The 11,336-nt window shown below is 39.3% G+C and overlaps 1 protein-coding gene across 6 annotated transcripts in view; it reads right to left on the bottom strand.

Moving 5' to 3' along the window:
* TRIM24 (tripartite motif containing 24) overlaps positions 1-11,336 on the bottom strand; it is a 136,581-nt gene that overhangs the window by 89,408 nt on the left and 35,837 nt on the right. Inside the window, exon 1 of one of the 6 annotated variants that reach the window (XM_043518893.1) lies at positions 7,291-7,495. The exons of 4 other annotated variants lie outside the window; for them this stretch is intronic. In XM_043518893.1, the coding sequence (XP_043374828.1) occupies positions 7,291-7,480 (190 nt within the window). In that variant the 5' untranslated portion in view covers positions 7,481-7,495. Of the gene's footprint in view, positions 1-4,844; positions 4,888-7,290; positions 7,496-11,336 lie in introns of those variants that run through there. One more of the 6 variants, XM_043518904.1, reaches the window with a different exon arrangement.

Here is an 11,336-nt window from a genome sequence, read left to right as displayed (position 1 = left end):
AAGTCTCCCCACTGTATCCGATGAAGTGAGCTGTAACTCACGAAAGTTTATGCTCTAATAAATTTGTTAGTCTCTAAGGTGCCACAAGTACTCCTTTTCTTTTTGCGAATACAGACTAACACGGCTGCTACTCTGAAACCAGTCTTTAGAGTACATCCACAGCTGGGATGGGTCATCAGTCCTTTGTTTAGAGCTTCTGTTTGTAGCAAAGTCCCTCCAGAGGTATGAAGAAGGATTGGAGACAAGATGGAGGAGCTGCAGCAGCTTTTTATATTCTCATGCCATGTGGTCTCTTTCTTTGTCCCAAAGACAAGCTGTCCATTGCATGGCATGGAAAAACCAGAGTTTTGTCCATAGGCATGTCCCTGCATACCTTGCTGAGTCACAAGGCATGTCTGCCTTCTCTCAATGGATCATTTGTGTATCTGATGGTCCTTAATGGGCCGTCAAGCAGGCTAGGCAGAGCTGACACCAACCTGTCTGGGGTGTCACTCAGAAGCACAGCACAAAGTTTGAAATACAGACGGTACAGAGCCAATACTTACAACTTTAAATACAAAAATGATACATGCATATAGATAGCATAATCATAACCAACAAATCATAACCTTGTCTTAGACACCTTATTTGACCCCCTTTATACAAGATTTGGTGCCATTACAGAACCTTGGTTGCAACGATGATCTATATGGTCCCAGATTATGTCAATAACATCACACAAGGCCGTTAAGAATTTTGCCCGGCATCCACACTAACACTATTTTAAACCATTCAGTTTCAATTACCTTTGGATATCTATTCCACAGTTTCTAACTCAGCTCCCAGAAGCAATATCGAAAGATTTTGCAAGGTACTGAGGAACTCTATGGACAGTAGTGGGAAGACCAGCTGAATAGTTAAATCTAGTGTGCACTGGCAGTGCACTAAACTGGTTAAACTTGCTGAAAAATTAGCCTGTTCCAAATGGTAATTAAATCAGTTGTAAACCATTTGTAGATATGCGGTGATTTTTGCTTGAGGAGAAGAAATGTTCTACAAACATTCTAGTGGTTTAATGGTTAAATAGTGCCAAGATAATCCAAGCCAAAGCTTACCTGTTACCTGTTTTAAAGGGCATTTCCCCTGAAGAGTACTTGGGAACAACTGGGGACTTTGTTTTTCCCAAAATGTATCTATGGTTAAGCAGATTAGTTAGCATTGTAAGAGGTGGTAAAATGACAGACAGCAAGACAGGATTTTCCAAGTTTACAAAAATTCAGAGCACGACAATTCTTAGTTGATGCAAGATCTTTATAACTGATTAATTACAAAAAGTAAAGTTAGTATTATAAATACTGAGGAAGAGTTACAAGTACAGAAACCAAGATTTAAAGATAGACATGGTATTTTTAACTACAGAAAAAAAATCAGGTATTTTAAATTTTAAAAAACAGTGCCAACCCATAACTGTTTCTGACTCAAAAATAAGGACGTTTCACTTGTAACAAAACTTGCTCTCCTCAATATTTGCACATAACTCCCACTAATATGACACAAACATTGTTAAACATGTGCATGGGGTTGAGGTAAACTGGTTGTAGTCCTCATACCGGTCACATTTTTGTTAAATGTTACATAAAATGTTATTAAAAGACTTAACACTGGAGATATTACTTGCAATAAGCCTGAATACGTTTTAAAAGATACCCCTTCCCTCAGTAAATCCATCCTGTGCTGGCAAAATTAACTTCTTCAAACTGGTTTCCTCCAGAAAAAAACTGCTTCTATCTAGTTCTAGCAGTCTGCTGCTTCTAGTGGAGTTCACATAGGTTAAACCAACAAGCACATGTGTCTCCAGAGGAAAGCTGCATCTAACTGCCAACCTATAAATCAAGCAAATTAGTTTGTTAAAATCTAAATGGTGTATTTAAACCTCATATAAAATGGATGAATATATTAAAGATAAGAGACTACCTGATTGCAATCTCCCCTCTGAAAAAGTGTTACAGGTCAGTTTCAATGCTGCAGTGCATTGACTTTCTTGAAATGGAAAGCACTGCAGAGCAGAATTAAAAATACTTCAGCTGCTCTGCAAAAGTGGCTTATTGTTTTTACCACATACGCCAGCCTTTAAATGTTTCAGTTAACAGACAACCTACAGATTTTGCAACTCTTGTATTGCACTGAAACTTATCACATTATGAATGCAGAATGTATGGCTGCAAGCAAGAGTATTTCTTCTCCAATTTCAGAGAAGCAGCCATGTTAGTCTGTATCCGCAAAAACGAAAGGAATACTTGTGACACCTTAGAGACTAAAATTTATTTGAGCATAAGCTTTCGTGAGCTACAGCTCACTTGATCGGATGCATGCAGTGGAAAATACAGTGGGGTGTGTGTATGGTAAGACCCATTGTTTCATTTTCTCTGTGTATATAAAATCTCCCCACTGTATTTTCCACTGCATGCATCCGATGAAGTGAGCTGTGGCTCATGAAAGCTTATGCTCAAATAAATTTGTTAGTCTCTACGGTGCCACAAGTACTCCTTTTCTTCTCCAATTTATTTTCTTTAAAAGACAAGGTTAGTAGTATGAGAAGTGCCACAATGGCAGAACAGCATTAAGGTGTACAATTCCTCTCACCTCCCCGCTGTCAACTAAACTTTAACCTAAGGACTACCAACAGTTACACCAATTGTGATGACTATGTAAAAATTATGACTATTAAAGAAACATCTTTTCATGTCCTGAAATCTACAAGTGCTCCGATTCTTATATTTATCAGATATGTAATGAATCCAATTTCACAAGACAAAATGTCTTCAAAGAGAGACTTTAAATTTGATAGAAATTTGTTGTTCTAAAAAGAAATTTCTAACTTTGAAAACTCCAGTTCCCTGCAAAAAGGTGCTATAATCTGAAGGTTGCGAATAAGCGAAAAGCAGGTTTGCAGGGCTGCAGCCAAGGAAGGAAGCATTGGGATGTGCCAAGCCCAGGCCTCTGGTGCCATGGAACGGCATCGAGAGAGATAACATGTAGCCCTATGGCCCCCAGCACCCTTCCTTACAGGGTAGCAGGTCCTCAGCTGTGGGGAGGTTTTCAGGGCTGCAGCCAGGGAAGGCATGTCCCAGCATTTCCCAGTCTCCCTGAGGCCAGAGCTTTTCTTCCAAAAGAAGTAGTATTGCTGTTGCCAGTACTTGAACCCCATTAACATCAAAGTCAATGGTTCCCAGCAAAATGTGGCTATGAACTGAAAGTCGTTAATATTTGGATTGCTAATGACTGGCATCCACTGTAGTTTTAATACTGCCTAGGCTTCAAGCTTCTGTTAGGAACTCTACATAAATGCCACTGAAATAACATTTTGCAAATCTAAATTTTATAGATCTACATTCCTGGTTCTTATATTGGTGTTCAAGGATATAGTGCCCCAGTGCCTCTCCAGAGTAAGGAAAACAATAGCTCTCCTTTCTTCTCTGCTTGCCAAAAAATAAAAAACAAAGTTTATGGTTATTACTAAATATATTCAAGTGGGAAAGCATTGCTGTAAAATAACTCTTACTAAAAAACTGGCATAGACGTGGGTCTTGCATTTAGTTCTGAAGATGGCAAGGTTAGTAATAATTTTTATTTCTTTTGGCATTGAGTTCTATAGTTTAAGACTAGATCCTGTGAAATTTCAGTCTCCCACCACTAATTGACAACTTTGGTGTTGTAGTGGAAGCTGTGATTATGGAGAACTAGAAAGACAGTGTCTTTTAGGTTTCAGAGTAGCAGCCGTGTTAGTCTAGGTATCTGCAAAAAGAAAAGGAGTACTTGTGGCACCTTAGAAACTATTTGTTAGTCTCTAAGGTGCCACAAGTACTCCTTTTCTTTTTACTGTCTTTTAGGAAGCTAGAGCCAATCCCAGGCAAGACTCCATAAAAAAAGATTCAGGACATTCTGGAAGACTTCTGAGCAGTGAGACCTTGCTGCCTCTATAGCAGATGAAAAAGTATGTTTTCCAATACATAATATACTTCCATCATTTTAGTGTCTACCAGAGGATCTTGGCTGTAGCAACAGGAAACTGGTTGATTACTGGTTTAAACACAGCTATCACTAGTATTCATTGGCACCAACTTCCCCGCTTTCCCAGCCCTGCCCCCACTCCGCCCCCTCCCTGCCCCTATTCCGAACCCTTCCCCAAATCCCCGCCCTGCCTCCTCCCCTGAACACGTCACGTTCCTGCTTCTCCACCTCCTTCCCATCATGCCACCAAACAGCTGTTTGGCGGCAGCCGGGGAGAAATGCGGAGGAGCGGGGACATGGTGCGCGGGGGGGGGGGGCGAGAGGGGGGAGAGGCTGGTGAGGGGAGCTTGGCTGCCAGTGTGTGCAGAGCACCCACTAATTTTTCCCTGTGGGTGCTCCAGCCCCAGAACATCCATGGAGTCAGCGCCTATGCTAGTATTGGGATTGGGGCTCTGTGAGCACTTTCTATCTTGATTTTCCCAACCCACTCTGCAGGTAAGCTGTATCATAGCTCAGGGCAACTGCACCTGTATTTCTCCTTAGTGGTTCAGCAAAGGCATCCACTGTCAGGCTCCCTACTTGTTGCCTATCTTTGGTGGATTCCCTGGTCAGAAGGGAGACACACAGGTATTTCAAGATCAACCAGTTCCCTATCTTCAGTGTTATTCCCAGCAAAAGACAATCTACTTAAATAGGCTCTCTGTTCAGAGACTACCAACACAGTAATTGCCAACAGTTATAAGTTACCACACAGCATTTCATATGTAAGCCTATTTTATTTTTAAAGTAAAATCACTATAGAGAAAACATTTTTTAAAAAAAATGAAAAACTATACCCCTGCTAATAAGCTTACCAGAGATCCCCTCAACTATCTCCAACATGGGCTCTAAAAAGGGGAGTCCTTCAAACCTTGTAAAGAGGTTTCTTTTGTGGTCACAGACTCATAACAGCATCAGCTCAGAACTGCAAGCCTGGCTTGACATGAATAATTGGACACAAGGAAAACCTCATTTCTTGGGATAGAGGATTAGAGAGGTAAGTAGATCAGCAGCCTGGAAACAATGTCTGTGGTAAAATAGGTAAATGGATCACTAAGCTAAGAAACTGAACTTCTGAACTAGCTAACATAAGGGGAAACATCCTGGGAACCATTCACAATGGACAACATAAGCCTACAACATAGGATGAGGTAAAAAGTAAGTCGTACATGGACAATGTGTGGACAAGAGCATGCTGTACACGGACTGGTTTCTGCAATGCAACCAAGCCAAACTCCAAAATGTGTAACGCAATGTAATGGGTAAATTATGTATATAGACAGAAGTTTTTCTGTGCACCTTAGCTTTGTGATGTTATCCTTGCATTTGAGTCTGCTCAACTCAGCATAGCTTTGCTGTATGCCAAATAAAGATACCTAAAGGTCAAAATCCGGAGTCAAACTGAGTTCTTGGAAAGCCAAGTGAAAGAGAGGTCTCAGAGGGAATCCCAACAAGAACTAGAACCCCCAAGAAAAGTTAATTCCCAACTTTATAGAGTTTACAGACGCAGATAATTAACAGACAGTCAGTTCTCTCCCCAGGATGTAGCTTCAAAAGAATAGCTCCAAAGTGGGTCATCTGCATTCCCCTCACTCCCAGGTACTTCCTAGGAAATTCACTTCACAAGTTGTCCCCAAAAAGTTCTTAATATCATCCAGAGATTGCATTAATCCTGTCTCCTGCTAAAGAAGTTCCATATAACCCCACAATAGTACATAAACATTTGCATTTTTCAATGAACCTCAAAGATGTTAATTCGCTACTGGTTATCCAGGATATTTCAGGACGCTGTTATATCTGTCACAAATCTACCGAAAGAAGGCTTCAGAGAGAACTTGAAGAATTTTGCATTCATAATGGTGGTCAGGTTGAAAGCAACCCTGTGAATAACTTTAGGTACCAGACTTCAATGTGACGTAGCCACATGCTGATATGCCATCCTATATATAGAGATCTTACTTGATTCAGGGCCTAGGTAGAAGATCATTGGGTACCCACTAGGAAACATTCCAGCCACAAGACTGCCACTAGATCTTCAGGAGGACAGTAGTTTCAATTCAAATACTGTAACATGTTCATGCCACACCACAGCATTTGGAAACCTTAAAATTGCATTAAGGTAGGTTTTGCAATTAATATGTTGCAAATGTTCATGTAACAGTGAGGTAGTACTAAGGATTCTCATAGCAAAATTAACATCCATTGCTAAATTTTAATCCATTTCCTGACTTGCGTGTTTACATTAGACACCTTAATGTTACAAAACTGTTTACAAAAAAGGAAATCCTTAATCCGCATCCCACATTTTTTCTTTATGCCATTTTCTCCTTTTCCCATAAAGTTCACACTTCTTTCCATTCCACCCTGTTTCCTCATCCCTCTTTGTCTGAGGACTTTAATCCCTCTCACCACCAGGTAAGTGGACAACAGAAGAGTGGCACCTTCTTTCCTCAACCCCTTCCAACACCCAGACTGATCACGACTGAAGCTGTTTTAGGGACAGTCTACCCTACAAAACTAAGTTGACTTAATTACGTTACTCAGGGCTGTGGATTCTTCAGCATAAAGCTGATATAACCCTCCAGCATAGACAGTGTTAAATCAATGGAAGAATTCTTCCGTTAACCTAGATACTGCCTCTCAGGGAGGTGGATTACCTATGTCAATGGGAGAACCCCTAAAACAGCTGTGGGGTTTGTAGCATTTCAAGTGTACTGTAGCAATTCAAGCGTAGACAAACCAGGGCAGATAAAAATCAATGATTTTTTTAAAAAATTATTATTTTTTTTTATTTAAAATCAGATTTGCAGGGGAAAAAAAACCACCTATATAAAAAGTTTTAATTAAGATACACTATAGCTCAAAAGATATTTCACCATGGAATAGGGATTATAAATTCTAATTCTATAGTATGAGACAATATATTCATGTAATATTTAATAAAAGTTTTGTAAATGAGTTCCAATAGTTCATGGATTAGGGACCCAATCTTACGGAGTTCCAGGGGCTTCTGTATAGATTATATAGGTTAATCTTTCTATCTACCCAATGGGACTCAGGGCTCAGTCTAGAAGATACCATCAGAGATGCTTAGTTTTGTAGTTCTCAAACTGTGGATTTGTGTCTCCAGAGATAACATGCTTGTTAACAGCAAAAATGTTTTAAATAAATAAATATAATATAATATATTGAGGTGAGAAACAACAGACCTCAACCCTATTGTCCCTCTGCAAATTTGTGTACACAGAGTTAATCCCTTACCTCGCTCTCTACAAGTGCAAAGTTTGAAAAAATTCAATGAATAGAAGATTGTTGGAGGCGGAATAGATCTGAACAAGGAGATGTCTGGAGATAAATGTGAGAAGGGAGGGACGGGCAGTAGAAACAAAAGTGAAACTGTTTGAGCAGCATATTCCAGAAGTCTTGAGGTCTTTCTGAGTGTAGCCGTCATTGATTTGAGATCTACCATACCATTCTCTCACTAGAAGGGAAAACCTATAATGGCAGCAGGCCGTAAATGGGACCCACTTTGGGAATATTTTAATGAAGTTCCTCTACCTGTGAGTAAGAGAGGCATGCGTGCAAAATGCAAAGAGTGCAACAAAGAAATGCAAGGTCCGGCTGCCTGAATAAAACAACATCATGAGAAGTATTCCTTCTCAGGAGGAAGCTGCACTGAAGATGTTCCTTTCATCATGTCTGAACATGCAGGATCTTCAGGTTGGTAAACTTTATTTCATACGTCTTCCTTAAGAACTGCCTGTCTTCCTTCTAGACTACTCCTGAATTCTCATGTTAGAGCAAAAAAATATAGTTGTTTGTACTCTATGGTGCTACCATTTTAGATGCAGTTGTGATAAAAAAATAAATAGCAGAAATAGGCAGATCTTCCTTTTACAATTTCACCTTTAAAGTAGTACTGAGTGTCAGTGAATGCAATGGGTAATACTAAATGAGCAGTATGGTAATAATAATTATTAAATAACTGCATGGACTTATTGTGCTTAGGAGAATCCATCCTCATACAGGATTCTGAAGACTATCCATCTTCAAGATCACCATCATTTTCCATAGTTTCAGAGTTATCTGCCAATGCCAGTGTTTGAGTCACATCATGTACGTCACATAGCCACAGTACATCACCTGAAGCAAAAAGGAAAAGAAAAAAAACCTCGATCATCCAGAAACAACCATAGGTAAGTTTGTGATAAGAACCAGCAGATTACAAAAGAGGTAATTGATGAAAAAATTGTCCGGTTTGTTTATGCAACAAACTCCTTTCCATATGATTGAGAATCCACATTAACATAGTTCAGTCATTAAGACCAGGATACAGTCCACCCAACAGCAGATGTCGCAGGCAAATTGCTGGATAAAGCGTATGAAAGAGAAATTAAGCAGTGTGCTGTCTAGAGGGTGACATTGTTAACCTGAGTTTTGATGGGTGGAGCAATATCCACGATGATCCTGTTGTACGTGCTTGTGCGAAAACAAATGAACGGAATGTCTTCCTTACAGAAACAATTAATACATCAGGAAATGCACACAGAGCAGAATACTTACAAGTAGCAGCAGTAAAAACTAACACAAACTGTGGGAAAAAAATTAAAATGTCTAGTACGCAGCTTGGTCACAGACAATGCTGCAAATGTATCCAAGATGAGAAAAAATTATTTAGAAGAGAGTCCCAAGCTAATAACATATGGTTGCAGTGCTCAGTTGATGCACCTCCTAGCCAAAGACTTCAGTGTTCCAAAAATAAAGGCTAATGTTGTTGAAATTGCAAAATACTTCTGTAACAACCACTTTGCAGCAGCTGCTCTGAAAAAAGTGGGAGGATCCAAGCTAACTCTCCCACACGACGTGCGATGGAACTCAGTAGTGGACTGTTCTGAGCACTATATCAAGAACTGGCCTAATCTGATGACAGTTTGAACAAAATCATGAAAAAAATAAATGGCATTGTCACAGCCAAAGTTCTCAACACTGGGCTTAAGAGAAATGTTGAACAAATGCTGAGTACCCTGGTGTAGAAAAAGTATTTTCTTCCTTTGGGCTAATTCATTCCAAATTGAGAAATCGTTTGGGACCTGAAAAAGCAGGAAAGCTTGTTTTTCTTTTCCAAATTATGAACAAACAGGAAAATGAAGGTGAAGATGACTGAGTTAGCTGCAGAAGCCAATATGTTAAGTTTCTCATGTTGACCTGGCTGAGTCTATTTAATTTTTTTTTAAATATTTCATTTAACTATTTTAGTTTAAAACAACAAAAACAAACCCGATTTTAAAAAACTTGAATGTTTAAATTTGAACTAAACTTGAATGTTTAACGAAATTCAAAAATTCATACGATTGTTTTGTTAAAATACTATATGCTTGCTGTTGAAGAAAAATATCCAGAATATATAATGTTGTTTTGGTTAAATAAAACAATTTAAATGTTTGTCTGGTGATGTTCTCCTCCTAATACAGCATAGCAAGAAAATCCTCCAAATATTAATGATTAACCTGCTGAATTGGAGATAGTTCACCTTCCAATGACTTCATAAATATCTGCTTCAATTACCTTTGGTAAATGAAATAGCCAAACAATCATTCATTTTCTGATATAGCTGTAAACCTAATCTGAAAAGTTTTCAAAATAAAATTACTTTAAAAAGTATACTGTGTACCTTCTAAAAATGAAACCTACATCATTCTCTGAGTTGTGAAGAATATGTATTAAGGTTATAACAGCCAACAAGAATGCACTTTTATGTAGAAATCCATGATTAAACTGAGTCTTCCTGACTAGTGATTTAAACCATGATTAGCAAATCCACCCTGAGACAAGCCCTCTCTCTATCCAGGTAATGATGATCATTAGGAGACCACGGCTCCTCTGCACTCACCTGCAGGCCCCGACACCAACTGCTTAAATTTTTCATGCTCGTCCAGTGATATTACTTCAGCACTGAACAACTGATCACTGAATGCCAATCCCCTGCAGGAAAGAGCAGCCAAGAAGCAAATAGCAGTGCTGCTTTTATAGAGTTCCTGAAGAGACTCTGCCCCACAGCTCCAAACAAAACCCTGATGGGCTGCATGCTTCCTGCGGACAGTGCATCAGTGCCCAGAGCCATCTAGTCTTTAATTGGCTCAGTCTACATTATCCAGGCATTTGTTTTTTGAAGTGAGACCGTCAAGGTTCCTTCCCCACTCTGAAGTCTAGGGTACAGATGTGGGGACCTGCATGAAAACATTCTAAGCTTATTTTTACCAGCTTAGGTTAAAACTTCCCCAAGGTACAAACTATTTTACCTTTTGCCCTTGGACTTTATTGCTGCCACCACCAAGCATCTAACAGATATATAACAGAGAAAGAGCCCACTTGGAAACATCCTTCCCCCCCCAAAATCCTCCCCAAACCCTACACCCCCCTTTCCTATGGAGAAGGCTTGATAAAAATCCTCACCAATTTGCATAGGTGAACACAGACCCAAATCCTTGGATCTTAAGAACAATGAAAAAAGTAATCAGGTTCTTAAAAGAAGAATTTTAATAGAAGAAAAAAAAATAAAAGAATCACCTCTGTAAAATCAGGATGGTAAATCCCCCACAGGGTAATCAGATTCAAAACAGAGAATCCCACTAGGCAAAACCTTAAGTTACAAAAAGACACAAAAACAGGAATATACATTCCATTCAGCACAGCTTATTTTCTCAGCCATTTAAACAAAACAGAATCTAACGCATATCTAGCTAGATTACTTACTAAGTTCTAAGACTCCATTCCTGTTCTGTTCCCGGCAAAAGCCTCACACAGACAGAGAGAAACTTTTGTTTCTCCCCCCTCCAGCTTTGAGAGCATCTTGTCTCCTCATTGGTCACTTTGGTCAGGTGCCAGCGAGGTTATCCTAGCTTCTTAATCCTTTACAGGTGAAAGGGTTTTTCCTCTGGCAGGAGGGATTTTAAAGGTGTTTACCCTTCCCTTTATATTTATGACAGAGACAATGCTGCTCACAAAATGAAGTTTCAGATTCACTATTGTTCCACAACCAAGTTTTGAAAAAGCAGTATCTTTTCCTACATATTTAGCTGAACGTAGGAATAAAGACTTCATTTTAAAGCACTATTATGTAAACAAAATCTCTGAATTTTTACAACACCCCCCCATCTACTCTTCTCCACTGAATTGCCCAGCAGCCTCCCTCTGTCACCTTCTCTCTCATCTTTGTGCATTAATTCATACTTCCTCTGTCACCAGTAACCCTTAACTTACCTCAAGTTTTGGTATATACACCAAACTTACTGACTCGCACCAAAGTA

Source organism: Dermochelys coriacea, chromosome 1, assembly GCF_009764565.3.
Source record: "Dermochelys coriacea isolate rDerCor1 chromosome 1, rDerCor1.pri.v4, whole genome shotgun sequence".
Classification (NCBI taxonomy): domain Eukaryota; kingdom Metazoa; phylum Chordata; order Testudines; family Dermochelyidae; genus Dermochelys; species Dermochelys coriacea.
The sequence above is the reverse complement of the archived record's forward strand: the minus strand, read 5'-3'. Positions and strand labels throughout refer to the sequence as shown.